The sequence below is a fragment of the Esox lucius genome, chromosome 24 (assembly GCF_011004845.1).
Source record: "Esox lucius isolate fEsoLuc1 chromosome 24, fEsoLuc1.pri, whole genome shotgun sequence".
Taxonomy (NCBI): domain Eukaryota; kingdom Metazoa; phylum Chordata; class Actinopteri; order Esociformes; family Esocidae; genus Esox; species Esox lucius.
This window is the reverse complement of record NC_047592.1, coordinates 2423309-2443132: the sequence shown is the minus strand read 5'-3', so window position 1 is coordinate 2443132 and position 19824 is coordinate 2423309. Positions and strand designations below refer to the sequence as shown.

The 19824-nt window shown below is 41.2% G+C and overlaps 1 protein-coding gene across 1 annotated transcript; it reads left to right on the top strand.

Moving 5' to 3' along the window:
* The first annotated feature begins 2264 nt into the window (after positions 1–2264).
* Positions 2265–19664, top strand: LOC105009079 (complement factor I). Its single transcript, XM_029117801.2, has 14 exons — positions 2265–2405; positions 3239–3420; positions 5043–5206; positions 8332–8479; positions 8645–8826; positions 10709–10819; positions 13373–13498; positions 13774–13809; positions 14626–14753; positions 15361–15464; positions 17128–17232; positions 17486–17661; positions 17816–17917; positions 19041–19664. The coding sequence occupies exons 1-14, from the start codon at positions 2343–2345 to the stop codon at positions 19256–19258; spliced, it is 1845 nt and encodes a 614-aa protein (XP_028973634.2). The 5' UTR covers positions 2265–2342; the 3' UTR covers positions 19259–19664.
* Positions 19665–19824: the final 160 nt, after the last annotated feature.

Sequence of the window (19824 nt, the reverse complement as noted above, 5' to 3'; positions counted from 1 at the left end):
TTTTGTCTTTTTCCTACATATACTATCTTTATTATCTATTGAGCCCTGTCATTATCTTTCACTCTCCCTTTAAATGTAGAACACATTTTTCACTACAGGGTTGGGTAGGTTACTTTTTAAATGTAATCCTTTACAGTTACAAATTACCTGTCCACATTTGTAATCAGTAATGTAACTTTTTGATAACTCATACTCAGTAACCTAATCTGATTACTTTGAATGCCTTTCTAAATGGTTTCTATACCATTGCTTTCTACTTCAAAATGTTTCGGCTACATCTCTACATTACACGCTAAAGGTCTGTCAGATATTCAGTCATTCTAATGAATCCAAAAACCCTTGATCTTTCAGAATATGACTTTCTATCTGAACATAACCTAAAATCTAAGGATGTGTTAGCTTATTCTGTTATTTGTGTCTTATTCATGTTTTTAATGGCTTCAAAACATTGTTGAAAAATAAATGGCATTTTCATAAAAAGAGCATTGACATTATTGTATTTAACAAGAAACCAGGCAAGCCTAGTTCAGCCAGCCCGCGATAAAAAGCGTTGCTCTCTCAAGATTCAAACCCAGTTCACCAATGTGGAAGGCTGTATCGTTAACCACTACACCACAATGCTCCACGTTCAATGGGTATAGCCTCTTGTCTCTATCCTGAACAAATCCTCTTTTGCCACTGGTTATTTTAACAGCTAATTGGCCATTCGTGATCGATATACAGTTAAACTGACTAAATTTTTTTACCTACACCACAAATAGTGTAAATGTACTGTATGATGTTTGCCACTGGCGGTTTTAACAGTGTATTAGCCAGTAATAGGCTTTGCCAGTTAATACTAACTTACAGGAATAGTCATAAGAATTGAGCAATTTCTAGTGAGTCTGCCAAAGCTATAGACTATTTAGTGGAATAGGAACATATTTTTTTCTTTCGTGGTATAAAAAAGTACTTTTTTCTTTCATTCGTGACTGACATTGATACAATAAGTAACGATTACTAACTAAGTGAAAAGACGAGAAAATCGTGGAATCTAATGGAAATAGTATTTCTATAGGATGAAGGATTTCTGTGGTGGCAGTGGTTTTGGATCTTGTTTATATCTGGTTTCTTCTTTGAAAGGTAGATTTTTTATTTGCGTTTGTGAATGCAGCGACATACTGTGTTCACAGACAATGGTTTTCTGAAGTGTTCCTGAGTCCATGCAGTAATTTCCACTACAGAATCATGTCTGTTTTTAATGCAGTGCCGCCTGAGGTCCCCGAAGATCATGGCCATCCAATACTGCTTTTCGACCTTGTCCCTTGCATACAGAGATTTCTCTGGGTTCTCTGAATCCTTTAATGATATTATGTACCATAGATGATGAGATGTCCAAACTCAATATTACATTGAGAGACTTTATTCTTAAATTGTTGCACTATTTGCGTAGTGTTTCACAGAGTGGTGAACCCTCCACATCTTTACTTCTGAAAGTCTCATTCTCTCTGGGATGATCTTTTTATACCCAGTCATGTTACCGACCTGTTGCAAATTAACATAATTAGTTGTGAGATGTTCCACCAGGCTTTTTTTTTGTATTACACTGTATTTCCAGCCTTTTGTTGCCCCTTTCCCAGCTTTTTTGAAACGTGTTCCTGGCATCAAATTGAAAGTGGGCATATATTTTTCAAGAAACAATAATATTACTCAGTTTCAACATTTGATATGTTGGCTTTGTACTATTTTCTACTGAATATGGTTAAAAAAAATATTATAACAGATTCACACACACACACATGGACACAAGAATACACGGACACACATCAAGACTCTACAGAAAAACATACACACACGGAAATAAAATAAAAATCTGGTGGTTAATGAACTAGCCTGGATAAATAGCGGTCAAATAAAACCAAACAGTCAAATAGTGGGTGCATGTGTCTGTGTGTGTGTGTCAAACAACTCTGTCAATATAAACAATAACCAACTGGGTTATACAGGACCATCACAAACAACACTGTCAAAATAACCAATATTGACATCTTTATTCATTTTCCCCAGTCATTCATGGTTTTTTCACATTTTTACAACACTGGATTTAGCTTATATATAGTATGAAATTCAAAATGTTAAGCATTATGTCAAATGTTTACTTTTGCCTTCACTTTTTGTTATTTGGTGTATGTTTCAAATGTTCTAATAGCTTGGGCAATGTAATGAAAGGCATGTGGTCCATATTGACACATAGAGTTAATGATTGACTAATGATCAATGTTACAACGAGAGACACAGACAGACTGTTACAGACAGATAAAGTATTTCTCTGATGTAGCTTGTTTGTTATTTGTTATATCACTATGGAGAAAACAGCCTTCAAATTACTGCTTCTAGGAGTTTTGTACATCTCACATGTTGCTATGGTGAGTTATTTGTGTTGTTGCTGATTGGCATTTCCTGTTTGTTTTATTTACATCAATTACTACTGTAGCTTTAAAGTAATTCTAATACTTTAACATAATAATATTTACAAGGTACTGTATATTGATCAATGTGATCAAAGGCCAAAATAATATATTTTATTGATAGTTCCCGTTTGTCTGAGAGCTGATTAAAAATGTATAGTAAAACAGGTAAGCTGGTACTTTTAACCAACTGTATGATTTCACAAGGATACATTCCATTACAACAGACCAATGACTTCAACTGGTTTAGGGCTGGGTTCCAAACTGTTCTATTAAACAATCAGGTCTGTGGACTGAATTACCTTCCAGTTGGTTTCCTAACACCTGCACAATCAGGCGTAGCATTATGCCAAAACATATTAACAGAAATAAATTATAAATACATAAAATATAAATATAAATGCACACTGTGATTTATTAGATAAAATACAATATAAATGGACACTGATTTATTACATAAAATACAATATAAATGCACACTGTGATTTATTAGATAAAATACAATATAAATGGACACTGATTTATTACATAAAATACAATATAAATGCACACTGTGATTTATTAGACAAAGTGATGACTAAGTGATTAAAGGATTTCGATAAAACCGATGACCAAGTTTGACCTATGACCTTTTAACTCTGCTTAAAGAGACTAAGATTCTGTAGATATGAAGATGCCCTCTGTTATTTTTCTTATCTGCCCTCTGAGTTTCTGTTATTAGTTGGTCCAACGGAAAGTTATCAGATTTTTCTCTAGCAACCTCTAACCTTTGATCTCTACCTGTTGAGCAGGGTGCACCAGGAAACGTAAAATTCCCCAAGAAACCCCCCTCCCATCTCCAGACCACCACCACCCCAGCCCCTCCCATGACAGATGCTTTCCTGGGACCGGCAGAGTGTTTGGATCAGAACTACACCAGACTGTCCTGTAACCGGGTCTTCTGTCCTCCCTGGATGAGATGTTTGGAGGGCAGGTGATTATCATCTAGTATGTACAGTATCTCACAAAAGTGTAAATATTTGATTAAATCTGTTCATGTGACAACACTGAAGAAACTACACTTTGCTACAATGTAAAGTAGTGAGTGTACAGCTTGTATAACAGTGTACATTTGCTGTCCCCTCAAAATAATAAAACACACAGTCATTAATGTCTAAACCGCTGGCAACAAAAATGAGTACACCCCTAAGTGAAAATGTCCAAATTGGGCCCAAAGTGTCAATATTTGACCACCATCATTTTCCAGCACTGCCTTAACCCTCTTAGGCATGGAGTTCACCAGTGCTTCACAGGTTGCCACTGGAGTCCTCTTTCACTCATCCATGATGACTTCACTGAGCTGGTGGATGTTAGAGACCTTAGGCTCCTCAACCTTTTGTTTGAGGATTCCCCACAGATGCTCAATAGGGTTTAGGTCTGGAGACATGCTTGGCCAGTCCATCACCTTTACCCTCAGCTTCTTTAGCAAGGCAGTGGTCATCTTGGAGGTGTTGGAATACTGCCCAGTCTCCAAAGGGATGGATCATGTTCTGCTTCAGTATTTCACAGTACATGTTGGCATTCATGGTTCCCTCAATGAACTATAGCTCCCAGGTGCCAGCAGCCCTCATGCAGCCCCAGATCATGACACTCCCACCACCATGCTTGACTGTAGCATGGTTGCAGCCACACACTCTTGACACCATCTGAAACAAATACGTTTCTCTTGGTCTCATCAGACCACAGGACATGGTTCCAGTAATCCATGTCCTTAGTCTGCTTGTCTTCAGTAAACTTTTGGGGGCTTTGTTGTACATCATCCTTAGAAGAGGCTTCCTTCTGGGACAACAGCCATGCAGACCAATTTGATGCAGTGTGCGGCGTATGGTCTGAGCACTGACAGGCTGACCCCCCACCCCTTCAACCTCTGCAGCAATGCTGGCAGCACTCATACGTCTATTTCCCAAAGACAACCTCTGCATATGACGCTGAGCACGTGCACTCAACTTCTTTGGTCAACCATGGCGAGGCCTGTTCTGAGTGGAACCTGTTAAACCGCTGTATGGTCTTGGCCACCGTGCGGCAGGGCAGTTTCAGGGTCTTGGCAATCTTCTTATAACCTAGGCCATCTTTATGTAGAGCAACAATTCTTTTTTTCAGATCATCAGAGAGTTATTTGCCATGAGGTGCCATTTTGAACTTCCAGGGACAAGTATGAGGGAGTGTGAGAGTGATAACACCAAATTTAACACACCTGCTCCCCATTCACACCTGAGACCTTGTAACACTAACGAGACACACGACACCGGGGAGGGAAAATGGCTAATTGGGCCCATTTGGACATTTTTACTTAGGGGTGTACTCACTGGCTGTGTGTTGAGTTATTTTGAGGGGACAGTAGATTTACACAGTTATACAAGCTGTACACTCACTACTTTACATAGCAAAGTGTCATTTCTTCAGTGTTATACTCAGATATTTACAAAAATGTGAGGAGTTGTACTCGCTTTTGTACTCGCTTTTGTAAGATACTGTATGCGTGTATGTGTGTCTGTGCGTCACTAGTTGTGTGTAAGAGCTGTGTGTTTCACCAGGTGTATATGTGTGTTTATACAGGTGTGTGTGTAAGCTGCCCTACCTGTGTCCGAAGGATGAGAAGATGCTTCCTGTGTGTGGGAATGACGGCAGAACCTACTATTCCTATTGCATGGCCATGGCTGTGTCCTGTCGGAGCGAACGACCAATCATGAGTCACTTTGAAGGAGAAGGATGCTCTAAAGGTGAGGCCAGATAACCAGTTACATGTTGATTTGTCTAAAGGTGAGGCCAGATAACTAGTTACATGTTGATTTGTCAAAAGGTGAGGCCAGATAACCAGTTACATGTTGATTTGTCTAAAGGTGAGGCCAGATAACTAGTTTCATGTTGATTTGTCTAAAGGTGAGGCCAGATAACTAGTTTCATGTTGATTTGTCTAAAGGTGAAGCCAGATAACTAGTTTCATGTTGATTTGTCTAAAGATGAAGCCAGATAACTAGTTTCATGTTGATTTGTCTAAAGATGAAGCCAGATAACTAGTTTCATGTTGATTTGTCTAAAGATGAAGCCAGATAACTAGTTTCATGTTGATTTGTCTAAAGATGAAGCCAGATAACTAGTTACATGTTGATTTGTCTAAAGATGAAGCCAGATAACTAGTTTCATGTTGATTTGTCTAAAGATGAAGCCAGATAACTAGTTTCATGTTGATTTGTCTAAAGATGAAGCCAGATAACTAGTTTCATGTTGATTTGTCTAAAGGTGAGGCCAGATAACTAGTTTCATGTTGATTTGTCTAAAGGTGAAGCCAGATAACTAGTTACATGTTGATTTGTCTAAAGATGAAGCCAGATAACTAGTTACATGTTGATTTGTCTAAAGATGAAGCCAGATAACTAGTTTCATGTTGATTTGTCTAAAGATGAAGCCAGATAACTAGTTACATGTTGATTTGTCTAAAGGAGAGGCCAGATAACTAGTTTCATGTTGATTTGTCTAAAGATGAAGCCAGATAACTAGTTACATGTTGATTTGTCTAAAGGTGAGGCCAGATAACTAGTTACATGTTGATTTGTCTAAAGGAGAGGCCAGATAACTAGTTTCACCCCCTTAGAATAGAACACAGCCCCTTAAAGTTGAAATTGAAACTTGCTTAGGAACAACCAACCACCTTACAAATCCAGCTAATCGGCTTCCATCTGTGAGTAATTGCAGTGATTTTGATTATTTCAGAATAAAAGCAGTTGTTCTTAGAGAACTCCAATGATTAGTAGTGCAATTCAAAACAGAGAACCCACTGTGGGCAGAAAGTTACTTTCAAAAGATCTATGAGATAATGTGGTGGAATCAGTTCAGACCATCAGATAAGACCATCAGATAAAACCATCAGATAAGACCATCAGATAAGACCATCAGATAAAACCATCAGATAAGACCATCAGTTCAGACCATCAGATAAAACCATCAGATAAGACCATCAGATCAGACCATCAGATAAGACCATCAGATAAAACCATCAGATAAGACCATCAGTTCAGACCATCAGATAAAACCATCAGATAAGACCATCAGATCAGACCATCAGATAAGACCATCAGATAAAACCATCAGATAAGACCATCAGATAAAACCATCAGATAAGACAATCAGTTCAGACCATCAGATAAAACCATCAGATAAGACCATCAGATCAGACCATCAGATAAGACCATCAGATAAAACCATCAGATAAGACCATCAGTTCAGACCATCAGATAAAACCATCAGATAAGACCATCAGATCAGACCATCAGATAAGACCATCAGATAAAACCATCAGATAAGACCATCAGATAAAACCATCAGATAAGACAATCAGTTCAGACCATCAGATAAAACCATCAGATAAGACCATCAGATCAGACCATCAGATAAGACCATCAGATAAAACCACCAGATAAGACCATCAGATAAAACCATCAGATAAGACCATCAGTTCAGACCATCAGATAAAACCATCAGATAAGACCATCAGATAAAACCATCAGATAAGACCATCAGATAAAACCATCAGATAAGACCATCAGATAAAACCATCAGATAAGACCATCAGTTCAGACCATCAGATAAAACCATCAGATAAGACCATCAGATCAGACCATCAGATAAGACCATCAGATAAAACCATCAGATAAGACCATCAGTTCAGACCATCAGATAAAACCATCAGATAAGACCATCAGATCAGACCATCAGATAAGACCATCAGATAAAACCATCAGATAAGACCATCAGATAAAACCATCAGATAAGACAATCAGTTCAGACCATCAGATAAAACCATCAGATAAGACCATCAGATCAGACCATCAGATAAGACCATCAGATAAAACCACCAGATAAGACCATCAGATAAAACCATCAGATAAGACCATCAGTTCAGACCATCAGATAAAACCATCAGATAAGACCATCAGATCAGACCATCAGATAAGACCATCAGATAAAACCATCAGATAAGACCATCAGATAAAACCATCAGATAAGACAATCAGTTCAGACCATCAGATAAAACCATCAGATAAGACCATCAGATCAGACCATCAGATAAGACCATCAGATAAAACCACCAGATAAGACCATCAGATAAAACCATCAGATAAGACCATCAGTTCAGACCATCAGATAAGACCATCAGATAAGACCATCAGATAAAACCATCAGATAAGACCATCAGATAAAACCATCAGATAAGACCATCAGATAAAACCATCAGATAAGACCATCAGTTCAGACCATCAGATAAAACCATCAGATAAGACCATCAGATAAGACCATCAGATAAAACCATCAGATAAGACAATCAGATAAAACCATCAGATAAGACCATCAGTTCAGACCATCAGATAAAACCATCAGATAAAACCATCAGATAAAACCATCAGATAAAACCATCAGTTCAGACCATCAGATAAAACCATCAGATAAAACCGTCAGTTCAGACCATCAGATAAGACCATCAGATAAGACCATCAGATAAAACCATCAGATAAAACCATCAGTTCAGACCATCAGATAAGACCATCAGATAAAACCATCAGATAAGACCATCAGATAAAACCATCAGTTCAGACCATCAGATAAGACCATCAGATAAGACCATCAGATAAAACCATCAGTTCAGACCATCAGATAAAACCATCCGATAAGACCATCAGATAAGACCATCAAATATTTTGGACAAATGTGTTGACGTTGAAAACTATCAGCAAATCTGTGTTGTTGTAAGCGACTGTTTGGCTGGCCTAGATGATCATCCTTTCTCCTCCATCCAGACAGTGAGAAGGTGGAGTCCAGTATAGATAACCCTCCTTTCTCCTCCATCCAGACAGTGAGAAGGTGGAGTCCAGTATAGATGACCAGACAGGTGTGGTCAGTCTGAAGATTCCAGGTAAAGGGAAGTTACTGGTTTGTGGAGAAACAGGGTGGAACATGGCTGCTGCTAACGTGCTCTGTCGGAACAAGAACCACCTGCTGTAAGACACAGTTGTTATACACACTTATTTACACAAAAATACACTAACACACAACAAAATACATAAGAAGGCCTTGTGTGTGTGTTTGTATATGTGTGTGTGTGGGTGTGTGTGTGTGTGTATGTGTGTGTGTATATGTGTGTGTGTGTGTGTGTGTGTGTGTAGGGGAGCGGTTGAGGCCTCTTCTGTTGATTATACAGACAAGGAGACGACTGGTGCAGATCACTGCGTTAATGTACGTTGTCAAGGATACGAGAACAGCCTGGCCGAGTGTTCCTTCTCAGACAGAACATCACGTGGGAGGGGTGACAAGATCGCTACGGTAACCTGTTTCCAGGAGCCCAAAGGTAGTGACCTTAACTATTAACAATGTGATAGTCTCCTATTGGCTGTCTGACCCCTGAGCCACAAGGCCGGGAATGGGAGGGGCAATCCACATAAAAAACACCTTTCATGTCTTTGTGATATTTTCAAACATTAATTCAAATGGTTTTGTTTTTTCCCAATGTAGTTAGGCAATTGCAGTAATACAATACAATCTTAAACCTTTTTTTTTTTTTTTCAACACATAATAGGCCTCCATAATTACACCAGGTGTTCATCATTAGGCTGCATTCTGTTGTAATGATTTTGTAAACAGGATGCCAGGTACAGAGTTCATGGACAATGAAGTTCGGTTTAATAACTGAACTAAAACAGGTTTTCAAATAAAACACACAGCAGGAACACAGGAACAAGGCAGCCAGTCAGGCAGTCAGGCAGGCAGGCAGCCAGTCAGGCAGCCAAGGAGGCAGGCAGGCGGGCAGGCAGCCAGTCAGGACCACATATAACTAAAGGCAAGATCCCAAGTCCTGTTACCTGAAGCCTAGACCCGGGCAACAGGACCAGCCTAAACCAAAAAAGCCAAATAAAAAAAAACTTTCTGGACCTTTCCTTAAAACACCACGAAGACTGTGGCCAGCCAATTATGGATAGAACCTGATAATTTTGCTGAAGAATAAGGATGTTGCCCAGGGTGTAGTGGTGAATCGTTACAGAGGGGGTTGAGTTTCAGATTTTTGCAAATTGATTTCATTATTGGGTGGGGACCAATTATCTGTTTCTAATATTTGGGGTGACATGTCCCCCTGTCCCTCCCATTACTACGCCCTTGGATTTCACTAATATATATTCAGAATCAAGAGACAAGTTTCCAACTTCAGGACCCCAGCTGCTCCTGACAGTCATATCAACACATGCCTTGTGAAGAACAGCGAGGGCAACATTGAATGTTTTTGTAGTCTCAAAAAGACACATTTCAGGAACATACATTTCTGTCAGAATCAAGTAAGAAACAAGCTAATAACTCATTATTAAAGATGTCAGAACAGCTCCTGCTCTGAAGGTACACCACCTGTGTCTTGGCACAAAGACAAATACTTGTTTTACTGTGGAGGGCTACAATTGAGCCCCAGTGCAATATCTCTGAAGGGGAAACACTGGTAGATTAATCCTGATCTCTGATAGCCTGGAGGGATTCAGACCATTTCCTGGTGCGGTGTGCATTTTTATTATATTGGTACTGTATGGATGTTTTCATTGCTAACCAGCTAGCAGCTATTAGATATATTTTAGGAAACTATGTGAGTAGCAACAATATCAAACGATTTATCCACACGTTTCTTCTGGTCTACTTACCTCTCCCATCTCATTGATCTTATATAGCTCTGGAAAAAATTAAGAGATGTTAGACCACTGCACCTTTTTCTATCCTTTCCAAAAAAGGTGGAAAGGAAGGTTTTGAGTGAGGAACAGAAGGGTTCAAATTAAGAGGAAAGAAAAACGTGCAGTGGTCTCTGAATTTTTTCCAGAGCTGCATATTTCGAAATATACAGAAATGTTAACAAATAGTTATAACCAATGAGAGTAGACCTACAGTTTGGATATCACATACACATGCCCCTATATGGAAACACCTTGGCAGCCATGTTTAATTTTCTGTACCAGGATTATAATAGAACCTGATCACCTGAGGTTTCAAAAATGCAGAACATGCATTTCTTAGATCAATAACTGTAGGGAAGGCAAAATGTAACAGAGTAAGAACAAAATATATTTTATCAGTAACTGATATATTATTGGAACAGTGCTCCATCATATTACTTGTTACAGCAAAAGGTAACATTATTCCTGTAACATGTTAACCCCTGCACTGCCACTGAGTATGCTTGTCTCCTATTGGTGGTCCAGAGGGGTCAAAGTGTGAGTTCCGGTGCGTCAACAGGAAGTGTGTGTTGTTGGAACAGACGTGTGATGGAGTGGATCACTGCGGAGACAGGAGTGACGAGATGTGCTGCACAGGTACACACACACACACACACACACACACGCACACACTTCTTTACTTTTTTTTTCCTCTGTCAAACCTCTTACCTGTGTGTTTTTGTGGCCTTTTCCTCTGGGATCACCTGATCAACTTACTTCCTCGTATTTATCTGACCTCAGCTTTAATCAGGTGAAGGCACCAAGCATCTTTAATCATGTGACGGCACCAAGCATCTTTAATCAGGTGACGGCACCAAGCATCTTTAATCAGGTGAAGGCACCAAGCATCTTTAATCAGGTGAAGGCACCAAGCATCTTTAATCAGGTGAAGGCACCAAGCATCTTTAATCAGGTGAAGGCACCAAGCATCTTTAATCAGGTGAAGGCACCAAGCATCTTTAATCAGGTGACGGCACCAAGCATCTTTAATCAGGTGACGGCACCAAGCATCTTTAATCAGGTGAAGGCACTGAGCATCTTTAATCAGGTGACGGCACCAAGCATCTTTGGTTATTTCACATTTGCCCTGGGATCTATTTATTTCGATTTATGTCTTTGGAGGGATTACACCTAACTCAGTTTACCAGGCACTGGAATGTAGCGTAAGGCGTAACTTGACTCACTGCAAGGTCAGTTAACTTCCAACCTGGCTTATGACACGCGTCCTAAGTCTGGAACGGTCCTATCGATCAATCCTCCGACAGAGGAACTTTTTATGTTGCCACCTGGCGGTTCCTAACGCTCAACAATATTTATAGTCGTGCGTATTTGGAACCGGTTCACTCACCGAGCCTGAGGTACTGAGAGCCACCCCTATCGTACATGTGCTGGCTTTAAATTGTCGAGGGGTCCCTTCTGGTCTGTTTAAACTACTGTCAGGTGCTCTCCAAGGTGTGGGTCCTTCCCAGCTGTAACTCACCAACCCTTGTCAGCCTGTTCCCCTCCTATCTGGCTCTAAGCCAACCTCCTAGCGCTGCCCACACAATGCCAGAGGTCGGATCTTTTAATGGACTCAAGGTTCTGTATTCCTTCTCGGGAACGAATCTCTGGTCAACCTGCTTTTTTGACCCCACCATACACTACGGAAAATATACTTACTTTCAATAAAACCCTTTTAAAAATCGTATCTGACCAATGCTGACCTTCTGTCAATCCAGCCGTTCTCCGCTTAGACTGGGTCAGAGGTCAGATCTTTTTATGGTGGGGACACAAGTTTCAATATACCTTCTCGAGAGCGAATCCCTGGTCAACCCGCTTCTTTTGACACTATCCTATACTATCGAAAATATGCTTACCTTCAATTATACCCAGAACAAACACCTCAAAGAATGAATGTATTTTCACACAACCTTGGAGCAAACCAGAACCAAACACACTCTCCTTACCCCTTTCATTCAGTTGCCTGCAAGGGACCTGGATGGGGAACTGAGATCGTCTCAAGGTTTAGGTTTTGATTTACGGAGTAGATGGTTAATCTCACTGCCTACTAACTCTAGTAAAAACAGGGCTGTGGCTCAGAGGCAGAGGAATTATGATCAAGCATTTGACAATCACACACCCACACAGAGACCAAAAGGGAGACAGCGCTCTTGCAAGTTCCTACCTTTATTTGGGTTAGTCAGTCACTAGTACAGACAGCGCCGGGTTCCGGGAGGGTCCAGTAGCCAAGAGTCCACGATCAAAAAGCCCCTGTTACGGGACCCTCCAGGCCCTTTTATAATGTTTTTTATTCATGATGTTTATGAAGGAGGTACACATTTTACATAATTTTACAGCAGTGGCGTCGTTAGGACTGGGCGCTCGGAGCTATAGCCCTGGATCTTTTATGAACAGCCCTGGATCTCAAATTGACCCAAAAAATAAAAGAATAGTCTCTTATCTATTCATCTATAATTTCAATCCATTATGACAATGAAGACTAACATGTATATTGACATTTTCTGCATGTACATTCAAAACCCACATACTTCCTGTCCCGGGCGGGGCCGGGGAGTGGGCTAAGCCCCGAATGTATTGTGATCCTAGCAACGCCTCTGATCCTAGCAACGCCATCTTCCAGTCCCCTCCCTTTGTGTATGAAGGATGTACATATTATACAACATTGTTCAATGATTGGTTTATCATTATCACATGACGCCAGACTTTACCACCCCTCCCATAGTCCTTATTTGGGGTCTATGTAGGCCCTCCCCATTTCTTCACAGAGCTGTTGAAAGTTTTCTGTTTAACTGGGGTCTTCGTCTTGTTCATAGAAAAACACCATGGGGGAGGGGGTAGTTGGACATCATCCATCTCAGGTCCTGGTGTAGATTAACACCAAGGGGGAGGGGGGTAGTTGGACATCATCCGTCTCAGGTCCTGGTGTAGATAAACACCAAGGGGGAGGGGGGTAGTTGGACATCATCCGTCTCAGGTCCTGGTGTAGATTAACACCAAGGGGGAGGTGTGTAATTGGACGTCATCCGTCTCAGAGCCTGGTGTAGATTGTTGATCCGAAAACCTCGACTCACCTTTTCTCAACAGTGTGTAACCCTCTGTATCTGTGTGGTTTTGAATCCGTGTGTGTGGGTGTGTGTGTGTGTGTGTCAGCCTGCAGAGGTGATTCAGCGTTCTGGTGTAAGTCAGGAGTGTGTGTGTCCAGAGAGGCGGTAAGAGACGGCATAAGAGACTGTCTGGGAGGGGAAGATGAAATGAAGACACACCCTGTTCAACCTGGTGGGTAGACACACACACACACACACTCACACTCACACACACTCACACACACACACAGACACACACACTCACACACACGCACACACAGACACACACACACACACACAATCTCACACACACGTACACACTCTCACACACACACACACACACAGACAGACACACACACACACACAGACACACACACACACACACACACACACACACACACATACTCACACACACATACAATCTAGAAAATATGTCTACAATTAGACAGACTGTGTATTTGATCCCAGTTTCAGGACATTCAGAGTTCAGGTCTCCTCTCAACGGTAAGGCTTTGTTTTATTTATTTATTTACTTCCTTTTTACATCAAGAAAACTTGGTTGTAATAAACTGCATAAGAGATAAGAAAAAGTATCTATAGTGGTGAACCAGAGTTCAGAAAAAACAAGGACCAATGTTGAGAAGTGAAGAACAGTGTTGTTGTATTGTGTATTGTTGTTGTGTTGTTTTGTTGTGTTGTGTTGTTGTGTTTTTGTTGTTGTGTTGTATTGTGTTGAGTGTGTTGTATTGTGTGGTTTTGTTGTATGTTGTTGGATTTTATGTTGTGTTGTATTATGTTGGTTTGTGTTGTATTGTGTTGAATGTTGTTGTGTTGTATTATGCTGGTTTGCTGTATGTTGTTGTATTGTATGTTGTTGTATGTTGGGGTGTTGTATGTTGTTGTGTTGTATGTTATGGTGCTGTATTGTGTTGTATGTTGTTGTGTTGTATGTTATGGTGCTGTATTGTGTTGTATGTTGTTGTGTTGAATGTTGTTTTGGTGTATTGTCTTGTATGTTCTTGTGTTCTTTATTTTGTTGTATCTTGTTGTATTGTATGTTGTTGTGTTGTATGTTGTTGTATGTTGTTGTATTATATTTTGTTGTGTTGTTTGTGTTTTATGTTGTTGTATTGTATGTTGTTGTGTTGTATTGTTTGTGTTTTATGTTGTTGTGTTGTGTTGTTTTGTTGTATGTTGTTCTGTTTTGTATGTTGTACATTGTGTTTTAATGTGTTGTATGTTGTTGTGTTGTGTTGTATGTTGTTGTGTTGTTCTGTTGTATGTTGTTGTGTTGTTCTGTTGTATGTTGTTGTGTTGCAGAGCTGAAAGCATCCAGAGACATTCTAGAAGGGAAGATCCACTGTGGAATCCCCAACGCCACGGCAACAGAGGAGATCAGGGAGGGAAGGAGACAGAAACGTGTGGTGGGAGGACTGGAGGCCAAACCAGTGAGACACACACACACATATATGTAGACACACACACACACACACACACACATATATGTAGACACACACACACACACACATATATGTAGACACACACACACACACACACACATATATGTAGACACACACACACACACACACACACACACACATATATGTAGACACACACACACACACACATATATGTAGACACACACACACACACACATATATATAGACACACACACACACACACACACATATATGTAGACACACACACACACACACACACATATATGTAGACACACACACACACACACACACCCACATATATGTAGACACACACACACACACACACACACACATATATGTAGACACACACACACACACACACACACATATATGTAGACACACACACACACACACATATATGTAGACACACACACACACCCACACACACAGAAACAGGTGGTGGGAGGACTGGAGGCCAAACCAGTGAGACACACACACACACACACATATATAGACACACACTGACACACACTGAGACACACACACACACACACAGAGACAAACACACCATTTAGGTTTGAACCAGTCCAACATCTGACCTCTAACCTCACTCCAGACTCAGATCCAGTGGCAGGTTGCGATTCGGGAGAGGGGTCGTATCGACTGTGGGGGCGCTTACATTGGGGGCTGCTGGGTTTTGACTGCCGCCCACTGTGTCAGGTAGGTATAAGCTGTGTGTGTGTTCGTTTGTGTGTGTGTGTGTGTGTGGACCCCTTGGGGTACCTCACTTTTCCACAGGGGGTACCTGAGAAGACTCGTGAGGGGGTGCAGCTGTGTAACAGGACAGCTGTGTGTGTGAGGGGTACAGTCTACTGGTACATGAACATGAGGGGTACAGTCTACTGGTACATGAACATGAGGGGTACAGTCCACTGGTACATGAACATGAGGGGTATAGTCTACTGGTACATGAACATGAGGGGTACAGTCTACTGGTACATGAACATGAGGGGGTACAGTCTACTGGTACATGAACATGAGGGGTACAGTCTACTGGTACATGAACATGAGGGGTACAGTCTACTGGTACATTAACATGAGGGGGTACAGTCTACTGGTACATGAACATGAGGGGTACAGTCCACTGGTACATGAACATGAGGGGTACAGTCTACTGGTACATGAACATGAGGGGTACAGTCTACTGGTACATGAACATGAGGGGGTACAATCTACTGGTACATTAACATGAGGGGTACAGTCTACTGGTACATTAACATGAGGGGTACAGTCTACTGGTACATGAACATGAGGGGGTACAGTCTACTGGTAGATTAACATGAGGGGGTACAGTCTACTGGTACATGAACATGAGGGGTACAGTCTACTGGTACATTAACATGAGGGGTACAGTCTACTGGTACATTAACATGAGGGGGTACTTCAGGCATCCTCAGTTCTGTGTTCCATTCTGTTGGTGCTACAGTAACAGAATAAGGGAACCACTGTGTGGTTGATATGAGGAGTTCTTGGCATCTTGGCTGCCACCTTGTGGCCTTTATAATGTACTGTAGAGTAATTGGGTTAATTAATTCTGGGAAACATTAGAAATCACTAACACTACATTATTTATTGCCTTTTGTCCTCTGCACATTTATAATGGCCATGTAAACCATTTGCATTAATTGCACATCCATACATTCCACTGGTACATACATATACATTTTCTGCACTCCTCTATTCGCACTTCTAGTTAGACGCTAAATGCATTCTGTTGTACTGTATTTTTTCCAGAAATAATTTGCCAAGTGAGCGGGTCTGGTCACCATGTTCCCAAGGACCCTGTCTCTTGAGTCCATTACCTAAACCTTAACCCCTAACCCTGTCTCTTGAGTCCATTACCTAAACCTTAACCCCTAACCCTGTCTCTTGAGTCCATTACCTAAACCTTAACCCCTAACCCTGTCTATTGAGTCCATTACCTAAACCTTAACCCCTAACCCTGTCTCTTGAGTCCATTACCTAAACCTTAACCCCTAACCCTGTCTCTTGAGTCCATTACCTAAACCTTAACCCCTAACCCTGTCTCTTGAGTCCATTACCTAAACCTTAACCCCTAACCCTGTCTCTTGAGTCCATTACCTAAACCTTAACCCCTAACCCTGTCTCTTGAGTCCATTACCTAAACCCTAACCCCTAACCCTGTCTCTTGAGTCCATTACCTAAACCTTAACCCCTAACCCTATTTTTAACCTAAAATGTAAAATAAGTAAAACTGAGAAATGTAAATGTGACAAAATGTTTATAAATCAAGTGTTTTAATTTAGATGTATTTCTTCCTTCCCTCTCCACTCTCTCTCCTCCCATCTCTCTGTCTCTCCAGGCCTGAACCAAAAGCATACATAATTATGTTCAGCCTCTGGAGGAAGAGAACTGTTCAGGGAACTACAGACAAAGTCCCTGTCAAGAACATTATCATCCACCACAAGTACTGTAACTTAACCCACAAAAAATATAAAAATTAAACAACACTTTTTTGAGAATCTCCCTACCAGAGTATGTACCGGGCCTCCAACCTTTAACCTCTATCTCTCCAGGTTTATTGCTAACACCTCTGACCTCTCTCTCTCCAGGTTCAATGCTAACACCTCTGACCTCTCTCTCTCCAGGTTCAATGCTAACACCTCTGACCTCTCTCTCTCCAGGTTCAATGCTAACACCTCTGACCTCTGTCTCTCCAGGTTCAATGCTAACACCTATGAGAATGACATTGCGCTGATAGAGATGAAGAAGCTGCCCTTCAGAGAGGACTGTTTCTTACCCAACCCAGCTGTGTCAGCAGTATGTGTCCCATGGTCTCTTCAACAGTTCAACCCCAATCACACCTGCAGTATCTCAGGCTGGGGAAGGATGAGAGGTGTGTGTGATGCCCAAACCCAAGCTCTTTTTTCTGAAACCTCTGTCAAAACTCTTCGCTGTTCTGACCATCTTCAGAAAACATCTGAAACCTCTTAGAAAACATCTACAATAAAACGTCTCAGTCTTGCTCATGGTTTCGGTGTGTTTTCCAGATGGTTATTCGGCTAATGTGTTGATGTGGGCCAACGTCTCTCTGATAGACAACTGTCAGCAGTACTACGGGGAGCGCTTCAAGGACGGCATGATGTGTGCAGGTACACTTCTAGTTCCCTGCCTTATGACTGTCATTACACCTTCATAACACCTGCATAACACATTCATGATGTGTGCAAGTACACTTCTAGTTCCCTGCCTTATGACAGTCATGACACCTTCATAACACCTGCATAACACATTCATGATGTGTGCAAGTACACTTCTAGTTCCCTGCCTTATGACAGTCATGACACCTTCATAACACATTCATGATGTGTGCAGGTACACTTCTAGTTCCCTGCCTTATGACAGTCATGACACTTTCATAACATCTTAATGACACATTCATGATGTGTGCAAGTACACATCTAGTTCCCTGCCTTATGACTGTCATGACACCTTCATAACACATTTATGATGTGTGAAGGTACACTTCTAGTTCCCTGCCTTATGACTGTCATGACACCTTCATAACACCTTCATAATACATTCATGATGTGTGCAGGTACACTTCTAGTTCCCTGCCTTATGACTGTCATGAGACCTTCATTATACCTTCATGACACCTTCATGATGTGTGCAGGTACACTTCTAGTTCCCTGGCTATGTCTTATGACTGTCATCAGGGGTGTAGAATTAGGGGGCATGGGGGGGGTCATGACCCCCCAAAATTACAGACAGGTCAGGGTGACCCCCCTGGAAAGTGTGAAAATGCTGGGATCCATTGACCCTGACCCCCCAATAAACAATACAAACCTACGCCGTTGACTGTCGTGACACCTTCATCAAACCTTCATAACACCTTCAAAACAAACCTATGCCGTTGACTGTTGTGACACCTTCATAACACCTTCATAACACCTTCAAAACAAACCTATGCCGTTGACTGTTGTGACACCTTCATGACACCTTCATGACACCTTCATAACACCTCACCCCTTCAGAGACTCTCAACAAGCTGCAGTTGGATCAGTGCTCCGGCTGAATCCATCAAACTTCTCGTTGTGTCTGACATTCTATGGTGTAATTTGATGTTTGAGTTTATTTTCCAGTATTTGTATTTACATATTTTTCTTTATACATTATTTAGTGTGTTGTCTTCTCTTGCAATTCGATGCCTTTCACCATAGAAAATGAGAGTTGGTTGTCAACTGATTTACCTGCATGTGTGTCTGTGTGCAGGTGACCTGGAAGGCCATGTGGACTCTTGTCAGGGAGACTCAGGTGGTCCTCTGGTGTGCCAGGACTCTCTGGGCATCTCCTACCTCTGGGGAATCATCGGCTGGAGGGAGAAGTGTGGACAGGCCAACTACCCTGGAGTGTACACTCAAGTAGCACACTACTTTGAATGGATCCGCGGCCACACCACCTGGTCTGCCGTAACTAAATACAATGTGTGAAGAAACAGCAGGGGTTCGTCAGTAACATCTGCCGGGTCTGGAGTATCGCAGGTTTGCAGTTCTACCGGGTCATTCATTGCCAGCCGAGGTCCATTGTTCTGTGTCAGCGTGCATAACTGTCTGATGTGAGACAATGACTTAGGACTTAATCAGCCCTTAGGGCATAAAACATGCATAGAAATAATGAATGGAACATGAGAGCCCAGGTCATTTGTCTGGTTACATGTTTTGATTTATTCAATTATAAAGGTTGATTTGGATTTGGTCAATTTTAAGTGTCTAAAGCAAGTATGAGGAGTCTACAAGTCAATGAAAATAGGGCCGGCGAGATCGTTTAAATGGGGAACATCTCAATCACTTTGAACAATTTTTAAGAATAAATAATATTTCAAACTTTAATTTTAAACCAAGTGCAGGTGTATTCTGGTCATTTATGCTTGTTGTACGCCTACAGTACATTACATATGGCCCCTTTATGGAAATCTGTAAGGCTGTTTATCGTGGGTTGTTTTAGAGCCGGTCTGTCGTGGTGAAGAAAGAGCTGAGTCGCAAGGTAAAGCTCTCGA

Coding starts and splice junctions, on each gene's coding strand:
- LOC105009079 (XM_029117801.2), top strand. CDS start 2,343: ATGGAGAAAACAGCCTTCAAATTACTGCTTCTAGGAGTTTTGTACATC. Junction 5,207..8,331: donor AGGAGAAGGATGCTCTAAAG/GTGAGGCCAGAT, acceptor TCCTCCATCCAG/ACAGTGAGAAGGTGGAGTCC. Junction 10,820..13,372: donor TGACGAGATGTGCTGCACAG/GTACACACACAC, acceptor TGTGTGTGTCAG/CCTGCAGAGGTGATTCAGCG.